The sequence below is a fragment of the Pseudophryne corroboree genome, chromosome 4 (genome assembly GCF_028390025.1).
Source record: "Pseudophryne corroboree isolate aPseCor3 chromosome 4, aPseCor3.hap2, whole genome shotgun sequence".
NCBI lineage: Eukaryota > Metazoa > Chordata > Amphibia > Anura > Myobatrachidae > Pseudophryne > Pseudophryne corroboree.
The window spans coordinates 741,161,758-741,184,317 of NC_086447.1; the positions used below are offsets into that span (position 1 = coordinate 741,161,758).

The 22,560-nt window shown below is 47.7% G+C and overlaps 1 protein-coding gene across 2 annotated transcripts in view; it reads right to left on the reverse strand.

The window, feature by feature from the left end:
* ENTPD6 (ectonucleoside triphosphate diphosphohydrolase 6) overlaps positions 1-22,560 on the reverse strand; it is a 131,454-nt gene that overhangs the window by 17,651 nt on the left and 91,243 nt on the right. For both annotated transcript variants that reach the window (XM_063918128.1, XM_063918129.1), the window contains exons 12-13: positions 8,210-8,266; positions 683-795 (exon numbers count right to left, since the gene is read on the reverse strand). In XM_063918128.1, the coding sequence (XP_063774198.1) occupies positions 683-795; positions 8,210-8,266 (170 nt within the window). The remainder of the gene's footprint in view (positions 1-682; positions 796-8,209; positions 8,267-22,560) is intronic.

The following is a 22,560-nucleotide window of genomic DNA, read 5'->3' on the forward strand; positions in this document are numbered from 1 at the left end:
AGAAATAGATTTATCGGTAAGTAAATTCTTATTATTTCTATTATACTGGAGGCATTACTATATATTTTTAGCCTTGCCTCCAGAATCCCCCCCCCAAAAAAGGGTCTGTCGTGTGTTACAACACATGACCACGCCCATTTTTCGGCACTCAGTACCACTAAGAAAATATTTCTACTTGCACCACTGGCCTTGCACCATGGGGTTGCAAAAATATATTTTTTTCTAACCCCCCCCACCTAAAGCATTCCAGCACCCCTGGATACCGCCCTTAGTTTTCTATGCTGTTAACATATCTTAAGCACAATAACATCTTATCTGCGCATGTCACTGAGCAGGAATTCTGTTCTAGACAACAGGATGTTTTGCTATAAACAAGGACAATATGCAAGCTTCACACAGACTATTCGCGTGGGTCAAAGGTCACATTTTTAACATTACACCTGGGAACACTCTTTCAGTACACGGCATATCCGGCTCAGACCCAGGTCAATCCATTCACGACGACACAAGCCCTTGGTTTTTCCTGGGTCATTGGCTCGGTGTGAAAGGGGTATAAATACAGGTTGAAACAGTGTTCATTATCCCGGATCAAACGCAAGATTTGTGTCTGAAAGGGGCATTACAAGAATCTCATATTAAATGTACAATATTATACTTGAAAAGAGCAATTTATAGATATTACCTTAAGTCGTTTGTCTTTTGGAAAACCCATCTCCTTAAGAAGACGTGTTATATAAGTCAAATCCATACAGAGGAATGCATTCTCGCCCGCTTTCTTTTCTATGGCCATACATTCTATTAATAAAAAAGAAAAAAAAAACACTTTCTAAAAACATTTATTTATACAGCCCCAACATGCTCTATAGCACTTTACAATTCAGAACAAATAAATAAAATAAGACTGGTTATTAGCAGAGAGACAAAGAGGAAAGAGGGCCCTTCTCGACAGCTTACGGTCCATAGGAAAAATAAATCATATATCAAAGTTCTAAGTGCTATATAGTGCCTATTGCTCTTGCCAGACTGAATGGGTGAAAAGTTCTAAATATTTCCGTATATTGTTTTGCTGCCAATATACAGAAGTGGTCGCATTTGATGGAAAATTTCAAAATCTATGACATTCTTAAATAATTAATACTTATAAAACCAAAGAAAAGCAACTATTTCCTTGTGGCTGCTTGTGTATATCAAGCATATGAAGGACATTTGGTGATCATTGGCACTATGATCTAGGAGAGCATGCAAGAGTGCCAAGCAATGGCTAGTTTTATAAAATTAGAAGTATTGGAAGCATCGCTCCAGAAAGAACAACAAAACATTTTTTTGCCACATGGGAACGTTTCACAGAGGTTCTTCCTGCTTCCACTGAAGATGCTATCATTCCATGTTTCTGCAGTACCCTGTAGTATGTACACATATCTTTCTCCAAGATCCGCCAATTTCTATTTCACTGGACTAAGGCTACTTGGCTAGGGTTGTGGCTGAAATGCTGTCGTTCTGGATGCCGGCAGTCAGAATACCGACTGCGCCATCCTGATGGTTAGAATCCTGACAAGGGTCGGGTAAGTATGCTAACCCTCTCCCCCTAACCCTCCCCTGGTGGTGCCTAAACCTAACCCCACCTTACCGCAGTCCTAGCCTACCTCTACCCTCCCCCCCTCTCCCCGCAGCCTAACCCTAACCCTCCCCGATGGTGCCTAAACTTAACCCCCCCTTTCCTGGAGCCTAGCCCTAACCCTCTCCCTGCAGCCTAAACCCAAACTCCCCACAAGCAACCTCGGGATTCTGTCGTTTGGCTCGACTCCAAGCTCTCCATATTATTTGCTCTACTATACAATACATTTATCAATATTTTGTTTCGAAGACTTTTTGTTTGGTCTTGATGGACTCTGCTGTCTTTCATTGTATATGGTTTACTCTCACTTGAGGACTTGCTGTTATTTCCTTGGTGAGTCAATAAAGTAAATATTGTTAAAAAACCCAACATGTAATAAGTATGCATATATGCTGTTAAAGAGGATTGTTCCTGCACAGGGGACATCACGGTCACCAGATATGAAGACTGAATATGAGTTACGTCCTTATACAGCAGAGATTCATGCCTACCGACTGGAAATTTTAAAAAATAGGATTTTAATTACCTACCGGTAAATCCTTTTCTCGTAGTCCGTGGAGGATACTGGGGTCCACATTAGTACCATGGGGTATAGACGGCTCCACTAGGAGCCATGGGCACTTTAAGAAATCAATAGTGTGGGCTGGCTCCTCCCTCAATTCCCCTCCTACCAGACTCAGTCTAGAAACTGTGCTCGAGGAGACAAATTCTTCTCTCGAAGTATGTCTAACTGAACAGTGGTGACATTCGAACCAGCACACACACAAACAAGAGGAAAACCATACTACCAAACTGAACAGGAACAGCAACAGCGGAACCAACAACATTACTTAACGAATTAACAGGGCAGGAAACACGAAGCACTGGGCGGGTGCCCAGTATCCTCCACGGACTACGAGAAAAGGATTTACCGGCAGGTAATTAAAATCCTATTTTCTCTTACGTCCTAGAGGATACTGGGGTCCACATTAGTACCATGGGGATGTACCAAAGCTCCCAAACCGGGTGGTTGAGTGCTGAGGTTCCTGCAGAACTGATTGACCAAACTGAAGGTCCTCAGAGGCCAAAGTATCGACCTTGTAGAACTTAGCAAACGTGTTTGAACCTGCTCGGCAGAGCTGTAACGCCGAGACTCCCCGGGCAGCCGCCCAGGTAGAACCACCTGACATAGTAGAGTGAGCCTGTACTTTCTGAATCGGCAATCCTGCCGATGAATAAACCTGCTGGATAGTAAGCCTGATCCAGCGAGCAATAGACTGCTTTGAAGCAGGACACCCAATTTTCTTGGGATCATAGAGAACAGTGAGTCAGATTTTCTGTGACGAGCTGTCCTCTTCACGTACATCCTCAAAGCCCTCACAACAACTAGGGACTTTGAGGTAGCAGAGGTGTCCGTAAGCATCGGAACCACAATAGGTTGGTTGGTATGAAACGCAGACACCACCTTAGGAAGAAATTGCTGACGAGTTGAGTTCAGCTCTATCCTCATGAAAAACCAAATAGGGGCTTTTGTGAGACGTAAGACACTTAACGTCTACCTCCTGTAAAGGTTCAAACCAGTCCGATTGCAGAAACCGCAACACCACGTTAAGATCCCAAGGTGCCGTGGGAGACCATAGGGCGGTTGGATGTGCAGAAAACCCTTCAAGAATGTCTTAACCTCAGGGAGGGAAGCCAATTGTTTCAGGAAGAAAATGGACAAGGCCGAAATCTGAACTTTCAAGGAGCCCAAACGTTGACCCACATCCACACCTGACTAGAAAAAGGAGAAAACGTCCCAGTTGAAATTCCACTGCAGGATATTTCCTGTTTTCACACCACGAGACGTATTTTTTCCAAATACGGTGGTAATGTTTAGACGTTACCCCTTTCCTAGCTTGGATCAGGGTTGGAATAACAACCTTGTTCGGAATGCCTTTCCGGGCTAAAATCTGCCGTTCAACTTCCATGTTGTCAAACGTAGCCGCGGTAAGTCTTGATAGACGAATGGCCCCTGTTGCAGAAGATCCTCTCGCAGATGTAGAGGCCACGGGTCCTCCAGGAGCAACTCCAGTAGATCCGCGTACCAGGCCCTTCTCGGTCAATCTGGAGCAATGAGAATTGCTTGAACCTTTTCCCTTTTTATTCTTTTGAGAATTCTTAGGATCAGTGGAAGATGTGGGAACACGTAAACCATCTGGTAAACCCATGGAGTCACCAGAGCGTCCACCGCCACTGCTTGTGGGTCCCTCGACCTGGAACAATAGCGCTTTAGCTTCTTGTTGAGACGAGAGGCCATCATGTCTATCTGTGGAATTCCCCACAGACTTGTTAAGGACTCGAATACCTGCGGGTGAAGCACCCACTCTCCTGGATGGAGGTAGTGTCTGCTGAGAAAGTCCGCTTCCCAGTTGTCTATTCCCGGAATGAAGAGTGCCGACAGCGCCACCGCGTGTCTTTCTGCCCAGAGAATTTTTGTTACCTCTGACATTGCAGCTCTGCTCTTCGTTCCGCCCTGTTTATGTACGTTACGGCCGTCACATTGTCCGACTGAACCTGAATGGCTTGATCTTGAAGAAAATGCGATGCCTGTAGAAGGGCATTGTATATGTCCCTCAGTTCCAGAATATTGATCAGAAGAATGGCTTCCTTACTTGACCATTTTCTTTGGAACTGTTCTCCTTGGGTGACTGCTCCCCAACCTCTGAGGCTTGCATCTGTAGTTAGCAGAATCCAATTTTGAATCCCGAACCGTCGACCCTCAGTCAGGTGAGAAGTCTGGAGCCACCATAGAAGAGAACTCCTGGCTTTTGGCGACAGACGTATCCTCTGGTGCAAGTGAAGATGTGATCCGGACCATTTGTCCAATGGTCTGGCATGAAACCTTCCGTACTGCAGAGCCTCGTAAGAGGCTATCATCTTCCCCAGTAGGCGAATGCACAGATGCACCGATATCCTGGTTGGTTTTAGGACATCCCGCACCACTGACCGCACCAATGCCTTTTCCAAGGGAAGGAACACCTTTTGTTCCTCCGTATCCAGGATCATTCCTAGGAACGGAAGCCTCCATTTTGGTTCCAGGTGGGATATTGGTAGGTTCAGAATCCACCCGTGATCCTGGAGAAGTCTGGTTGAGAGGGCAATGCTGTCCAACAACCTCTCCCTGGAAGGCGCTTTTATCAGCAGGTCGTCCAGGTATGGTATGATGCTCACTCCCTGTTTGCGGAGGAGAAACATCATCTCTGCCATCACCTTGGTGAAAACCCTCGGTGCAGTGGAGAGGCCAAATGGCAGGGCCTGAAACTGGTAGTGACAGTCCTGCAGTGCAAACTTAGATATGTCTGATGAGGCGGGCAAATCGGAATGTGAAGGTACGCATCCTTGATGTCGAGAGACACCAGGAATTCCCCCTCCTCCAGACCTGAGATCACCGCTCTCAGAGACTCCATCTTGAATTTGAACACCCGTAAGTACGGGTTCAGTGACTTGAGGTTTAAAATGGGCCTTACCGAACCGTCCAGTTTCGGTACTACAAACAGGTTGGAATAATAACCCTTGTTTTGTAGGTGTAATGGAACTGGAACAATGACCTGTACCAGTTTTTGAATCGCTGCCTGCAAAGTCAAACCTGCTTCTGGAGAAGCTGGTAAGCCGGATTTGAAGTACCTGGGAGGTGGAAGTTCCTGAAATTCCAGTCTGTATCCCTGTGCGATAAGCTCTTTGACCCAGGGATCTTGACATGATGTCGCCCATATGTGACTGAAATAACGTAACCGGGCTCCCACCTGCCTGTCTTCCAGGCAGTGCGGTCCACCGTCATGCTGAAAGCTTTGAGGAAGCAGATCCGGAGGTGTGTTCCTGAGAACTTGCAGCAGTGGGTTTTCTGGGTTTACTTTTACCGCCTCTGAAGGTTGTAGAAGAACCCTTGGATTTTCCTTAAAATTTAGCAGTCCGAAAGGACTGCAGAGTTGGAGCAGAGTAGGTTTTCCTAGCTGGGGTTGCTGCGGAAGGAAGGTATGTAGACTTACCCACCGTAGCTTTGGATATCCACGTATCCAGTTTATCTCCAAAAAGAGCCTCATCCGTGAATGGTAGTCTTTCCACGCCTTTGCTGGAATCCGCATCGCAGTCCACTGGTGTAGCCACAAGCCTCTGCGTGCTGACACTGTCATGGCAGTGGTGTGTGCGTTGAGCAAACCAATTTCCTTTAAGCCCTCCATCCTAAAGCTAGCAGAATCCTGAATATGCTGTAGGAGTAAAATAATCTCCCCCCTGGGTAAGGAATCTAAGCCGTAAATTAGGTTACCTGACCACTTAGCAATGGCCCTAGTGATCCATGCACAAGCAATAGTGGGCCTCTGGGCCATCCCAGCCGCAGTGTATAAAGATTTGAAAGTGGTCTCAATTTTGCGGTCAGTGACGCGGCCCCGGGAACCGGTAAGACTATCTTACGTGACAACCTGGACACTGATGCATCCACAATCTGCGCATTTTCCCATTTCTTCCTATCCTCCGCAGGAAAAGGAAAGAAAAAAATCAGCCTTTTAGGGATCTGAAACTTTTTGTCAGGGTTCACCCACATCTCTTCAAACAGGGCATTTAATTCCTTTGAAGCGGGGAAAGTAGCTGAGGATTTCTTTTTAGTGTTAAAATAAGATTCCTCTTCCACATCATTCAGTCTTGTCAGGAATATGTAGGACAGATCTGATAGCCTCAATGAGGGCCTGTATACCCCGTGACAGTACAGCATCCCCCCCCACTCGCATCCACTTCACCCTCCTCTGGATCATACGTGTCGGGATCAGTATCACCCTGCATGATTTGGGCCAGAGTATGTTTTTGTGGGCAAATGGCAAGAGTGTGGGGTGCAGGAATGGGAGCTGAATATCTATTTATAAGGTCATCCATAGACTGCTGTAAGAATTTTGTCTCATTCACAGTATGAGACAGCTTAGTAGAAATATTTGAAATCATCCCTTTAATGGAGGCCAACCATGGGGGTTCAGCAACACTGAACTGGGAGTGAAAACTATCCTGAGTACAGACAGGGTAGTGAGTCCCCAGGGGATGAGAGGCATTCTGCTGTACAAGACACACAGTCCCTGGACACACACACACCCTAATGAAAACTCAGTATATGTAGGCAGGGTCCTCAGAGAGACACAGAAATCAGAGCCAGCGACACAGCGCCCCTCTTAGCATATTATTTAGATTATGCTCTTGCCATCATTCATTTGACCAGATCAGGGTCTCTAGCTACAAACCACACCGGTATGTTCAGAGCCAAGGCAGAGCAGGGTGTAGGGAGACCCTCTAGTACAATCTAGACTACAAACAGTTAACGGTCACCAGCCAGAGATCAACAATCTGTCTGCATGGCTCCAGAATCTGTGGTACAGCAAGCTTAAACTACTTTTAGCCACTTGCAGAGATCATGAGAAATGGAGTTACAGGGGTATCTATAGAGAGGATGTCTGCACAGTCTTCTCATAGTCTCCCATCCATGCCACATCTATCACTGCTCTCCAAGTAGATGGCACAGGAAACAATGTAGCTTCTCTGTGCTGTTTCCCTGGCAGGGCTCTTCTGTTGCATTCTATTTGGAATGCAAAGAAAATTTTTGGTTGAGCCTTTAGGATTATGGGCCGTGAATTGAGGGGCTACACATTATTATAGCTACTGAAAGACCTATACCAGCCACCTTCATTCATATTCAAATGAATATTCAAGTTGGGCTTAGTACCATGGGCATTTAGTGCTTAGAATGACAAATGTTGCTTCTTCTGGCCTACTAATTAGCATGCACATCACCATGTGAATAAAAAGGGTATAGAAAAGACTGCATATATTGAAAGAACTACAGTACAGTACAGTATACTTTTATGTATACATCTAAAATTGCTTTAACCACTTAACAGGCGATATTTATTTTTTCTACCCCCTTTAAAAAAATAAAAATAAAATAAAAATATACCTAGGGGGTGTTTCACCGCTCTTACCCCCCAATCCCCACCGTGTCCATAGGACCCATCTGTAAAATTACTTCCCACTCCCCATCAGAAATAGTTCCTCCAGTGTCAAAAGATCCCCAACAGTTTCAACCCCTACCCCACAAGTGGCAACAGATCTCAGCGGCAGAGCAACTCACCCTCACCCCCAGTGTCAATGGACCCCTATTGTTTAGTGCTCCCCCTCTCCATGGAGTATATGTATGTATATATATATATATATATATATATATATATATATAAATTGGGCAGCATTATACAGCCCCCTACCCACCCCCAATGCCAGAAGATAACCCCCTACCTTTTACAACAACCTCTTCCCCTCCCCCCACTATAGCCCCACCTCACTGCTGAGCGCAGTGGGGCAGAGGAGACTGATCATCAGTACCCCCTGTTGCAGCTGATCAGCATAGTTGCAGCGGCAGGAGGAAGTCTTCCTCCATTAAAGATGGGGGACACAGCAGGGAAGCACCGGCGTATGGGATACGACCTGGTCAGGTCACTCCTGGCTGCGTATCCCATACGTGTGGTTAAACAACATTTAAGCAAGTGTTTGTAAAAGAGGCAGACACAGTAACACATCTGCATTATATTCCACACATCTCACCTTTCCTTGCTGCCATTTCAAAGTCTGCAACCTTTATAAAGCCGCCAACACTGGGATCTTAGAAAAAAGACACAACTCTGTATTATTATCATTATTAAATTGTAACCTGACACAAAACTCTGCAGAGCCAGCTAGTCACACAATTAAACTAATCGCACATAAACACAGGACAAGTATGTACATCTATATACAACGGATCTTACCCAAAATTACAGGTTGATACACAGTTTATAGTACTGTAGCTTCCTAATTTAGATACAAGTTCAGATGCTTATTTTATTGATTTTACGGAAATGATTTTATTGATAATATGTTTTATAACTGATAATTTGTCTCTGGAGCTAGTTCCAAGAACTAAAGAATACAAAAAAAATTAAAAATAAGATTTTACTTACCGGTAAATCTATTTCTCGTAGTCCGTAGTGGATGCTGGGGACTCCGTAAGGACCATGGGGAATAGACGGGCTCCGCAGGAGACAGGGCACTTTAAGAAAGAATTTGGATTCTGGTGTGTTCTGGCTCCTCCCTCTATGTCCCTCCTCCAGACCTCAGTTAGAGAAACTGTGCCCGGAAGAGCTGACAGTACAAGGAAAGGATTTTGGAATCCAGGGCAAGACTCATACCAGTCACACCGTATAACTTGTGATAAACTTACCTAGTTAACAGTATGAACAACAACGGAGCATCAGATCAACCCTGATGCAACCATAACATAACCCTTATTTAAGCAATAACTATATACAAGTATTGCAGAAGAAGTCCACACTTGGGACGGGCGCCCAGCATCCACTACGGATTACGAGAAATAGATTTACCGGTAAGTAAAATCTTATTTTCTCTAACGTCCTAGTGGATGCCGGGGACTCTGTAAGGACCATGGGGATTATACCAAAGCTTCCAAACAGGCGGGAGAGTGCGGATGACTCTGCAGCACCGAATAAGCAAACACAAGGTCCTCCTCAGCCAGGGTATCAAACTTGTAGAACTTTGCAAAAGTGTTCGAACCTGACCAAGTAGCTGCTCGGCAAAGCTGTAATGCCGAGACCCCTCGGGCAGCTGCCGAAGAAGAGCCAACCTTCCTTGTGGAGTGGGCTTTTACTGATTTTGGCAGCGGCAATCCAGCCGCAGAATGAGCCTGCTGAATCATGTTACAGATCCAGCGAGCAATAGTTTGCTTTGAAGCAGGAGCACCCAGCTTGTTGGATGCATACAGGATAAACAGCGATTCAGTTTTCCTGACTCTAGCCGTTCTGGCTACATAAACCTTCAAAGCCCTGACTACATCTAGTAACTCTGAATCCTCCAAGTCACGAGTAGCCACAGGCACCACAATAGGTTGGTTCGTATGAAAAGATGACACCACTTTTGGCAGAAATTGTGGACGGGTCCGCAATTCTGCCCTGTCCATATGGAAAACCAGATAGGGGCTTTTATGTGACAAAGCCGCTAATTCTGACACACGCCTAGCTGAAGCCAAGGCTAACAGCATGACCACCTTCCACGTGAGAAATTTTAACTCCACGGTTTTAAGTGGCTCAAACCAGTGTGACTTCAGGAAACTCAACACCACGTTAAGATCCCAAGGTGCCACTGGAGGCACAAAAGGGGGCTGAATATGCAGCACTCCCTTTACAAACGTCTGAACTTCAGGCAGAGAAGCCAGTTCTTTTTGAAAGAAAATAGACAGGGCCTAAATCTAGACCTTAATGGAACCCAATTTTAGGCCCAAAGTCACTCCCGACTGTAGGAAGTGAAGGAAACGGCCCTGCTGGAATTCCTCCGTGGGGGCATTCCTGGCCTCACACCAAGCAACATATTTTCGCCATATACGGTGATAATGTTTAGCCGTCACGTCCTTCCTAGCCTTTATCAGCGTAGGAATAACCTCATCCGGAATGCCTTTTTCTGCTAGGATCCGGCGTTCAACCACCATGCCGTCAAATGCAGCCGCGGTAAGTCTTGGAACAGACAGGGCCCCTGTTGCAACAAGTCCTGTCTTAGAGGCAGAGGCCATGGGTCCTCTGTGAGCATTTCTTGCAGATCTGGATACCAAGTCCTTCTTGGCCAATCCGGAACAATAAGTATTGTTCTCACTCCTCTTTTTCTTATGATTCTCAGCACCTTGGGTATGAGAGGAAGAGGAGAAAATACATAAACCGACTGGAACACCCATGGTGTCACTAGTGCGTCTACAGCTATCGCCTGAGGGTCTCATGTCCACCTGTGGCAGTTCCCACCGACTTGCAATCTGCGTGAAGACTTCTTGATGAAGTCCCCACTCTCCCGGGTGGAGGTCGTGCCTGCTGAGGAAGTCTGCTTCCCAGTTGTCCACTCCCGGAATGAACACTGCTGACAGTGCGCTTACGTGATTCTCCGCCCAGCGAAGAATTCTGGTGGCTTCCGCCATCGCCACCCTGCTCCTTGTGCCACCTTGGCGGTTTACATGAGCCACTGCAGTGATGTTGTCTGACTGAATCAGAACCGATTGGTCGCGAAGCAGGGTCTCCGCTTGACGTAGGGCGTTGTATATGGCCCTTAGTTCCAGGATATTGATGTGAAGGCAAGTCTCCTGACTTGACCACAGACCTTGGAAATTTCTTCCCTGTGTGACTGCCCCCCACCCTCGGAGGCTTGCATCCGTGGTCACCAGGACCCAGTCCCGAATGCCGAATCTGCGGCCCTCGAGAAGGTGAGCACTCTGCAGCCACCACAGGAGAGACACCCTGGCCCTGGGGGATAGGGTGATCAGCCGATGCATCTGAAGATGTGATCCGGACCACTTGTCCAACAGATCCCATTGAAAGGTCCTCGCATGGAACCTGCCGAAGGGAATGGCCTCGTATGATGCCACCATCTTTCCCAGGACTCGCGTGCAGTGATGCACCGACACCTGTTTTGGTTTTAATAGGTCTCTGACCAGTGTCATGAGCTCCTGAGCCTTCTCCATCGGGAGATAAACCCTCTTCTGGTCTGTGTCCAGAATCATGCCCAGGAAGGGCAGACGAGTCGTAGGAATCAACTGCGACTTTGGAATATTTAGAATCCAGCCGTGCTGTTGTAACTACGTGCTACGCTGATCAGCAACTGCTTCCTGGACCTCGCCTTTATGAGATCGTCCAAGTATGGGATAATTGTGACCCCTTACTTTCGCAGGAGCACCATAATTTCCGCCATTACCTTGGTAAATATTCTCGGTGCCGTGGAGAGACCAAACGGCAACGTCTGGAATTGGTAATGACAATCCTGTACCACAAATCTGAGGTACGCCTGATGAGGTGGATAAATGGGGACATGAAGGTATGCATCCTTTATGTCCAGAGACACCAAAAAATCCCCCCCTTCCAGGCTTGCGATGACCGCTCTGAGCGATTCCATCTTGAACTTGAACCTTTTCAGGTATATGTTCAGGGATTTTAAATTCAATATGGGTCTGACCGAACCGTCCGGTTTCCGTACCACAAACATGGTCGAATAGTAACCCTTTCCTTGTTGAAGGAGGGGAACCTTGACCACCACCTGCTGAAGATACAATTTGTGAATTGCAGCTAACACTATTTCCCTCTCTAAGGGGGAAGCTGGCAGGGCCGATTTGAGGTATCGGTGAGGGGGCATCTCCTCGAATTCCAGCTTGTATCCCTGAGACACAATCTCTATTGCCCAGGGATCCACCTGGGAGTGAACCCACTTGTGGCTGAAATTTCGGAGACGCGCCCCCACCGGGCCTAGCTCCGCCTGTGGAGCCCCAGTGTCATGCGGTGGATTTAGTGGAAGCCGGGGAGGACTTCTGTTCCTGGGAACTAGCTGTGTTGTGCAGCTTCTTTCCTCTGCCCCCGCCTCTGGCAAGAAAGGACGCACCTCGGACTTTCTTGCCTTTTTGTGAACGAAAGGACTGCATTTGGTAATACGGTGCTTTCTTAGGTTGTGAGGGAACAATGGCAAAAAATTTGACTTTCCAGCAGTAGCTGTGGAGACCAGGTCCGAGAGACCCTCCCCAAACAATTCCCTTTCCAAAACGATTTGAGGTATCGGTGAGGGGGCATCTCCTCGAATTCCAGCTTGTATCTCTGAAACACAATCTCTATTGCCCAGGGATCCACCTGGGAGTGAATCCACTTGTGGCTGAAATTTCGGAGACGCGCCCCCACCGGGCCTAGCTCCGCCTGTGGAGCCCCAGCGTCATGTGGTGGATTTAGTGGAAGCCGGGGAGGACTTCTGTTCCTGGGAACTAGCTGTGTTGTGCAGCTTCTTTCCTCTGCCCCTGCCTCTGGCAAGAAAGGACGCACCTCGGACTTTCTTGCCTTTTTGTGAACGAAAGGACTGCATTTGGTAATACGGTGCTCTCTTAGGTTGTGAGGGAACAATGGCAAAAAATTTGACTTTCCAGCAGTAGCTGTGGAGACCAGGTCCGAGAGACCCTCCCCAAACAATTCCTCACCCTTGTAAGGTAAAACCTCCATGTGCCTTTTTGAGTCGGCATCGCCTATCCATTGCCGAGTCCACAGGACCCTTCTGGCAGAAATCAACATTGCATTTATTCTAGAGCCCAGTAGGCTAATGTCTCTTTGAGCATCTCTCATATATAGGACAGCGTCTTTTATATGCCCCAGGGTCATCAATATAGTATCCTTGTCCAAGGTATCAAGTTCCTCAGATAAGGTATCCGTCCATGCTGCTACAGCACTACACACCCAGGCCGACGCAATTGCCGGCCTTAGTAAGGTACCTGAATGTGTATAAATGGACTTCAGGGTACCCTCTTGCTATCTATCCGCAGCATCTTTTAGGGTGGCCGTATCCTGTGACGGCAGGGCTACCCTCTTGGATAAGCGTGTTAGAGCTTTGTCCACCCTAGGGGAGGATTCCCAGCGTAACCTGTCCGTTGGTGGGAAAGGATACGCCATAAGCATCCATTTGGAAATCTGCAGTTTTTTATCTGGAGATTCCCAAGCCTTTTCACATAACTCATTTAGCTCATGTGAAGGGGGAAAGGTCACCACCTGCCTTTTTTTCCCCATACATATGAACCCTCTTGTCGGGGACTGGGGTTTCCTCTGTGATGTGCAACACCTCCTTCATTGCTATAATCATATAACGGATGGCTTTAGCCAATTTAGGCTGTAACTTTGCATCATCGTAATCGATACTGGAGTCAGAATCCGTGTCAGTATCTGTGTCAACAATTTGGGATAGTGGGCGCTTCTGAGACCCTGACGGCCTCTGCGACATAGGATCAGGCATGGGCTGAGACCCCGACTGTCCTAAGGTTTCAGGTTTATCCAACCTTTTATGCAAGGAATTAACATTATCATTTAAAACCTTCCACATATCCATCCAATCAGGTGTCGGCGGAGACACCACATTCATTTGCTCCCGCTCTGCTTCCACAAAGCCTTCCTCGTCAAACATGTCGACACAAGCGTACCGACACACCACACACACAGGGGATGCTCTTTTTGAAGACAGTTCCCCCACAAGGCCCTTTGGAGAGACAGAGAGAGAGTATGCCAGCACACATCCCAGCGCTATATGTCCCAGGAATCATACAGTAACTTAGTGTTAACCCAGTAGCTGCTGTATATTATGTTTTTGCGCCCAATTTATGTGCCCCCCCTCTCTTTTTACCCTCTTCTACCGTGAATCTGCAGGGGAGAGCCTGGGGAGCTTCCTCTCAGCGGAGCTGTGGAGAAAAAATGGCGCTGGTGAGTGCTGAGGAAGAAGCCCCGCCCCCTCAGCGGCGGGCTTCTATCCCGCGTTTCTGTACAATATAATGGCGGGGGCTCATGCATATATACAGTGCCCAACTGTATATATGCCCAACTTTTGCCAAGAGGTCCTAATTGCTGCCCAGGGCGCCCCCCCCTGCGCCCTACAGTGACCGGAGTATGTGGGTGTAGTGTGGGAGCAATGGCGCACAGCTGCAGTGCTGTGCGCTACCTCAGTGTGAAGACTGGAGTCTTCTGCCGCCGATTTTGAAGTCTTCTTGCTTCTTTCACCCGGCTTCTGTCTTCCGGCTCTGCGAGGGGGACGGCGGCGCGGCTCCGGGATCGGACGACAAAGGGTGAGATCCTGTGTACGATCCCTCTGGAGCTAATGGTGTCCAGTAGCCTAAGAAGCAGGACCTATCTTCAAAGAGTAGGGCTGCTTCTCTCCCCTCAGTCCCACGATGCACGGAGTCTGTTGCCAGCAGATCTCCCTGAAAATAAAAAACCTAACAAAATACTTTCTTATAGCAAGCTCAGGAGAGCTCACTAAACAGCACCCAGCTCGTCCGGGCACAGATTCAAACTGAGGTCTGGAGGAGGGACACAGAGGGAGGAGCCAGAGCACACCAGAATCTAAATTCTTTCTTAAAGTGCCCTGTCTCCTGCGGAACCCGTCTATTCCCCATAGTTCTTACGGAGTCCCCAGCATCCACTAGGACGTTAGAGAAAATAAGAATTTACTCACCGGTAATTCTATTTCTCCTAGTCCGTAGTGGATGCTGGGAACTCCGTAAGGACCATGGGGAATAGACGGGCTCCGCAGGAGACTGGGCACTCTAAAAGAAAGATTAGGTACTATCTGGTGTGCACTGGCTCCTCCCTCTATGCCCCTCCTCCAGACCTCAGTTAGGGAAACTGTGCTCGGAAGAGCTGACACAACAAGGAAAGGATTTGGAATCCAGGGTAAGACTCATACCAGCCACACCAATCACACTGTACAACTTGTGATAACCATACCCAGTTAACAGTATGAACAACAACTGAGCCTCATTTAACGGATGGCTCATAACAATAACCCTTTAGTTAAGCAATAACTATATACATGTATTGCAGAGAGTCCGCACTTGGGACGGGCGCCCAGCATCCACTACGGACTACGAGAAATAGAATTACCGGTGAGTAAATTCTTATTTTCTCTGACGTCCTAGTGGATGCTGGGAACTCCGTAAGGACCATGGGGATTATACCAAAGCTCCCAAACGGGCGGGAGAGTGCGGATGACTCTGCAGCACCGCATGAGCAAACTCAAGGTCCTCCTCAGCCAGGGTATCAAACTTGTAGAACTTAGCAAACTTGTTTGACCCCGACCAAGTAGCAGCTCGGCAAAGCTGTAAAGCCGAGACCCCTCGGGCAGCCGCCCAAGAAGAGCCCACCTTCCTTGTGGAATGGGCTTTCACCATTTTGGATGCGGCAATCCAGCCGCAGAGTGAACCAGCTGAATCGTGCTATAGATCCAGCGAGCAATAGTCTGTTTCGAAGCAGGAGCGCCAACCTTGTTGGCTGCATACAGAATAAACAGCGAGTCAGACTTTCTGACTCCCGCCGTTCCGGAAACATAAATTTTCAAAGCCCGGACTACGTCCAGCAACTTGGAATCCTCCAAGTCCCTAGTAGCCGCAGGCACCACAATAGTCTGGTTCAAATGAAACGATGATACCACCCTAGGGAGAAATTGGGGACGAGTCCTCAATTCTGCCCTGTCCATATGGAAGATCAGATAAGGGCTTTTACATGACAAAACCGCCAATTCTGACACCCGCCTAGCCGAAGCTAAGGCCAATGGCATGACCACTTTCCACGTGAGATATTTTAGCTCCACGGTCTTAAGTGGCTCAAACCAGTGGGATTTCAGGAAATCCAACACAACGTTAAGATCCCAAGGTGCCACCGGTGGCCCAAAAGGAGGCTGAATATGCAGCACCCCCGGAACAACGTCTGAACTTCAGGCAGTGAGGCCAGTTCTTTTTGAGAGAAAATGGATAGGGCCGAAATCTTGACCTTTATGGATCCTAATTTTAGGCCCATAGTCACTCCTGACTGTAGGAAGTGCAGGAATCGACCCCGCTGGAATTCCTCTGTAGGGCCTTCCCGGCCTCACACCAAGCAACCTATTTTCGCTATATACAGTGAAAAAGTCTTGCTGTCACGTCTTTCCTAGCCATTATCAGCGTAGGAATAACTGCATCCGGAATGCCCTTTTCCACTATGATCCGGCGTTCAACCGCCATGCCGTCAAATGCAGCCGCGGTAAGTCTTGGAACAGACAGGGCCCCTGTTGCAACATGTCCTGTCTGAGAGGCAGAAGCCCTGAGTCCTCAGAGCATTTCTTGCAGCTCCGGGTACCGAATCCTTCTTGGCCAATTCGGAGCAAAGAATATTGTTCTCACTCCTCCTTTTATTACAATTCTCAGCCCTTGGGTATGAGAGGAAGAGGAGGGAATACATAGACCGACTGGAACACCCACGGTGTTACTAGTGCGACCACAGCTATCACCTGAGGGTCCCTTGACCCGGCGTAAAACCTTTTTTCGCTTTTTATTGAGGTGGGACGCCATCTAGTCCACCTGAGGCAGTTCCCATCAATTTGCAAACTGCGTGAAGACTTCCTGATGAAGTCTCCACTTTCCCGGGTGGAGGTCGTGCCTGCTGAGGAAATCTGCTTCCCAGTTGTCCACTCCCGGAATGAACACTGCTGACAGTGCGCTTACTTGATTCTCCGCCCAGCGAAGAATTCTGGTGGCTTCTACCCTCGCCACCCTGCTCCTTGTGCCGCCTTGGCGGTTTACATGAACCCCTGCGGTCTGACTGGATCAGAACCGGTTGGTCGCGAAGCAGGATCTCCGCTTGACTTAGGGCGTTGTATATGGCCCTTAGTTCCAGGATATTGATGTGGAGGCAAGTCTGTTGACTTGACCACAGACCTTGGAAATTTCTTCCCTGTGTAACTGCCCCCCACCCTCGGAGGCTTGCACCCGTGGTCACCAGGATCCAGTCCTGAATGCTGAATCTGCGGCCCTCGAGAAGGTGAGCACTCTGCAGCCACCACAGGAGAGACACCCTGGCCCTGGGGGATAGGGTGATTAACCGATTTCATTTTATTTCATATTTATTTTATTTTATTTTTATTTTTATTTTATATTTATTTTTATTTCATTTTATAATCATTTTTTCTTAGTACACTACAGTAGCATACACAAGCGCTCGGTCCAAATTAATTTCTATATACGTCAAACAATAACCTGAGCAGCTTTATCTCACAAGCGCAGCAAACTATATTTATTATTCTGATTAACCGATGCATCTGAAGAGGTGATCCGGACCACTTGTCCAGTAAGTCCCATTGGAAGGTCCTCGCATGGAACCTGCCTAAGGGGATGGCCTCGTATGATGCCACCATCCTTCCCAGGACTCGAGTGCAGTGATGCACTGACACCTGTTTTGGTTTTAATAGATTCCTGACCAGTGTCATGAGCTCCTGAGCTCTCTCTATCGGGAGATAAACCCTTTTCTGGTCTGTGTTTAGGATCGTGCCTCGGAGAGGCTGATGAGCTGTAGGAACCAACTGCGACTTTGGAATATATAGAATCCAGCCGTGTTGCCGTTACACTTCCAGAGAAAGTGATACACTGTTCAGCAACTGCTCTCTCAATCTCGCTTGTATGAGGAGATCGTCCAAGTACGTGATAATAGTGACACCTTGCTTCCGCAGGAGCACAATCATATCCGCCATTACCTTGGTTATGACAATCCCGTACCGCAATTCTGAGGTACGCCTAATGAGGTGGGTAAATGGGGACATGAAGGTATGCATCCCTTATGACCCGATTCATGATAAAGTCTCCCTCTTTTTAGGCTTGCCCTGACCGCTCTTAGCGATTCCATCTTGAACTTGAACCTTCTCAAGTATATGTTCAGGGATTTTTAATTCAATATGGGTCTGACCGAACCGTCTGGTTTCGGGATTACAGCATGGTCGAATAATAACACCCTCTTGTTGAAGGAGGGGACCCTTGACCACCACCTGTTAAAGATACAATTTGTGAATTGCAGTTAACACTGGCTCCCTCTCTTGGGGGGAAGCCCGCAGAGCCGTCGGTGAGGGGGCATCTTCTCACAGTCCAGCTTGTATCCCTGAGACACAATATCTATTGCCCAGGGACCTAACAGGGAGTGAACCCACTTGTGGCTGAACTTACGAAGGCGTGTCCCCACCGGGCCTAGCTCTGCCTGTGGAGCCCCAGCGGCATAGGTGGATTTTTGTAGGGGCCGGGGAGGACTTCTGTTCCTGGGAACTAGCTGTGTTGATCCCGGCTCTGACAAGAAAGAACGCACCTCAGACTTTCTTGTTTCTTTATTCGAAAGGCTGCATTTAATAATGTCGTGCTTTCTTAGGCTGTGCAGGAATATAAGGCAAACTAGCAGAATTACCAGCTATAGCTGTGGAGACCAGGCCCGAGAACCCTTCTCCACACAATCCTCAGCCTTCCATATGCCTCTTAAGTCGGCATCATCTGTCCAATGCATATTCTACAGGACACGTCAAGCAGAGATCGACATAGCTTTGACTCTAGGACCCAGTATACTCATGTCTCTTTGGGCATGCTTTATAACTATATATCTATCACTTAAGACAGCATCTTTAATATATTTACTAGGGTCTCAATCTCTACTGATAAGGTACCTGTCCACGCTGCCACAGCGCTATAAACCCATGCCGACACAATCGCCAGTCTGGGTAGTATACTAGAATGTGCATGCTATCTGCAGGATCCCTGAGAATAGCAAGTGCTACCGTCTGTGCAAACAGGACACCCTAGGGGAAGATTCTCAACACATCCTGGCCCTAGTGGGGAAAGGATACAGCCTGAGAATTCTCTTGTGGGAAGCTGCCATCTCTTGTCTGGAGATTCCCGCTCTTTTTCCTCATGAGAGGAGGGAAATTTACCTCAGCATTCTTCCCCTTAAACATGTGTACTCTCGTGTCAGGGACAGATGAGTCATCAGTGATATGCAAATCATCTTTTATTTCAATAATCATATATTACACATAGTAACATAGTATCTGAGGTTGAAAAAAGACAATTGTCCATCGAGTTCAACCTATTTGTGGTGTCCTATGCATGATGATTTGACTAAAATTTCTGACTGATGCTGCTGTCAGCCATTGCATTTTATCCCTATTAATAGTAACTATAATGCATGACTATGCACCATACCCCTGGATATCCTTATCCAATAGGAATTTATCTAACCCATTTTTAAAGGTGTTGACAGATTCCGCCATTACAACTCCCTCGGGCAGGGAATTCCAAACACGTATTGTCCTTACCGTGAAAAAGCCTTTACGCCGTATTGTGCGGAATCTCCTCTCCTCTAACCTGAGCGAGTGTCCACGAGTCCTCTGTGTTGATCTAACCAAAAACAGGTCCCGCGCAAGCTCTGTGTATTGTCCCCTTATATATTTGTAGATGTTGATCATATCCCCTCTTAGTCTCCGCTTTTCCAATGTAAACATGCCTAGTCTTTCAAGCCTTTCCTTGTATTCCATCGTCTCCATGCCCTTAATTAGTTTGGTCGCCCTCCTCTCTACCTTTTCCAGCTCCAGGATATCCTTTTGGTAGTACGGTGCCCAGAACTGTACACAGTATTCGAGGTGTGGCCTCACTAGTGATTTATATAACGGGAGTATAATACTCTCGTCCCTAGCATCAATACCCCGTTTTATGCATGCTAATATCTTATTAGCCTTCTTTGCTGCAGTCCTACTTTGGGTACTACTGCTTAGCTTGCTATCTATGAGGACACCTAAGTCCTTTTCCAGTACAGAATCCCCTAATTTTACCCCATTTAGTAGGTAGGTGTAATTTTTGTTCTTGTTACCACAGTGCATTACCTTACACTTGTCTGTGTTGAAGCGCATTCTCCATTTGGCTGCCCATGCTTCTAATTTAACTAAGTCGTTCTGAAGAGACTCGGCATCCTCCTCTGTATTTATAGCCTTACACAATTTGGTATCATCTGCAAAAATTGACACCATGCTCTCTAGACCTTCTGTTAGGTCGTTAATGAAAATATTGAACAATAGCGGTCCTAATACTGAGCCTTGCGGCACACCACTTAGCACTTCAGTCCAAGTTGAAAAAGAATACCTTCTAGCCATCTTGGCTGTAACTTTGCATTATCGTAGTCGACAGTGGAGTTAAACTCTGTGTCGATACCAGTGTTTGTTATTTTGGATAGTGAGCATTGCGAGACTCTGAAGGTCTCTGTGACATAGGGACAGACATGGGTAGATTTCCTGTCTGTTCCCTAACCATTTGTGCAATAAATTCACCTTAGCACTTACACATATCCAAACAGGTGTCGGCGTTGTCGACGGAGACACCCTCTCACACACATATCCGCTCTATCACCTCCTTAGAGGAGCCTTTTACCTCAGACATGTCGACACACGCGTACCGACATACCACACACACAGGGGATGCTCTATTTGAGGACAGTTCCCCCACAAGGCCCTTTGGAGAGACAGAGAGATGCCAGCACACACCCCAGCGCTATATAACCCAGGGATTACACTACAACTCAGTGTTTATCCAGTAGCTGCTGTATATACAATTTTTGCGCCTAAATTTATGTGCCCCCCCCTCTCTTTTCACCCTTTGTGTACCAGGATACTGCAGGGGAGAGCCTGGGAAGCTTCCTTCCAGCGCAGCTGTGAAGAGAAAATGGCGCTGGTGTGCTGAGGAAGAAGGCCCCGCCCCCTCAGCGGCGGGCTTCTGTCCTGTTTCTGACTAAAAATGGCGGGGGTTTTACACCTATAAAGTCACAGACTGTATTATGTGTATTTTTATGCCAAAGGTATTTTTATTGCTGCCCAGGGCGCCCCCCCCCCCCAGCGCCCTGCACCCTACAGTGACCGGAGTGTGTGGTGTGCTGTGGGAGCAATGGCGCACAGCTGCGGTGCTGTGCGCTACCTTAATGAAGACAGGAGTCTTCTGCCGCTGATTTCATCGCTTCTCTTCTGTCTTCTGGCTCTGCAAGGGGGACGGCGGCGCGGCTCCGGGAACGGACGATCGAGGACAGGTGCCTGTGTTCGAACCCTCTGGAGCTAATGGTGTCCAGTAGCCTAAGAAGCACAAGCTAGCTGCAAGCAGGTAGGTTTGCTTCTCTCCCCTCAGTCCCACGTAGCAGTGAGTCTGTTGCCAGCAGATCTCACTGAAAATAAAAAACCTAACAAATACTTTCTTTCTAGCAAGCTCAGGAGAGCCCATTAGGTGCATCCAGCTCTGGCCGGGCACAGATTCTAACTGAGGTCTGGAGGAGGGGCATAGAGGGAGGAGCCAGTGCACACCAGATAGTACCTAATCTTTCTTTTAGAGTGCCCAGTCTCCTGTGGAGCCCGTCTATTCCCCATAGTTCTTACGGAGTTCCCAGCATCCACTAGGAAGTTAGAGAAAAGGTGTCGGTTCTGCGTATCACTGAGCACCCGACAAAAAAAGCACACATACATGTAATATTTATGTATTTCTATCTATATACATACACTCGCACACAGACATAAGACAGAGATCCCCTGCTCATGGCAGCTTACATTCTAGAGGGAGGTGATTGAGACTGTAGGGTCTAGTGAGCTCAGAGTGGAGATGGGACTGCAGCTCATATAACAATCAGATGGAGTACAGTAGTAACAGGTGAGGTAGGACAGGTCACAGTAGAGATGTGGTTTTTCAGGGAAAGCTCGAAAGATTGAAGGTTGGGCCAAGTCTAGTCAGGAAGATAGGGAGCTCCATAAATGAGGAGCAGCACAACAGAAAGTATGCGGGTAACATAGCACACGTCTCAATACCGATGCTGGGATCCCGTCGGGGGTATTATACCACCACCAGAATACCGGCGACCTAGGTGATTCCCCCTCTATGGGCGAAGCTCGCTCACTGAGCCCACAAGGGGCTTTGTTCCGCGCACCCACCCTGCCGGGCATTCTGCCAAACGAGATGCCGATGTCAGTACCCTGACATTTGGCATCCCGTGCGACGGTATCCCGATGGGGGTACTAGGGAAGAACATAGCTTTCAGTTACCCCCTTCACATAGATGTACTGGAAAGGGGGATGTGTCAGTAGTACAGAAGAGTAAATATTACGGACTTGCTATGTGTGCTTGGCCAGAGAGAGGTCATTATAATAGGCAGACCAGATACATTTCTAATGGAGGGAGACAGCGTGGAAGTGAGATATTCTCCATTAACATTCAGCGGTATGAAAGCACTTTTGCAGGTACTAAGTCAGTTATGTGTGCCAAAGCTACATTTGAATCTATAGTGTTGTATGAGGACAGGCTGCCTCCCTCAGGCCTGCAGAGAGTATTGTGTTCTATTAGGGCAGGATGCCTCCCTCAGGCCTGCAGCAAGTATAGTGTTGTATGAGGGCAGGCTGCCTCCCTCAGGCCTGCAGCAAGTATAGTGTTGTATGAGGGTAGGCTGCCTCCCTCAGGCCTGCAGCAAGTATAGTGTTGTATGAGGGCAGGCTGCCTCCCTCAGGCCTGCAGCAAGTATAGTGTTGTATGAGGAAAGGCTGCCTTCCTCAGGCCT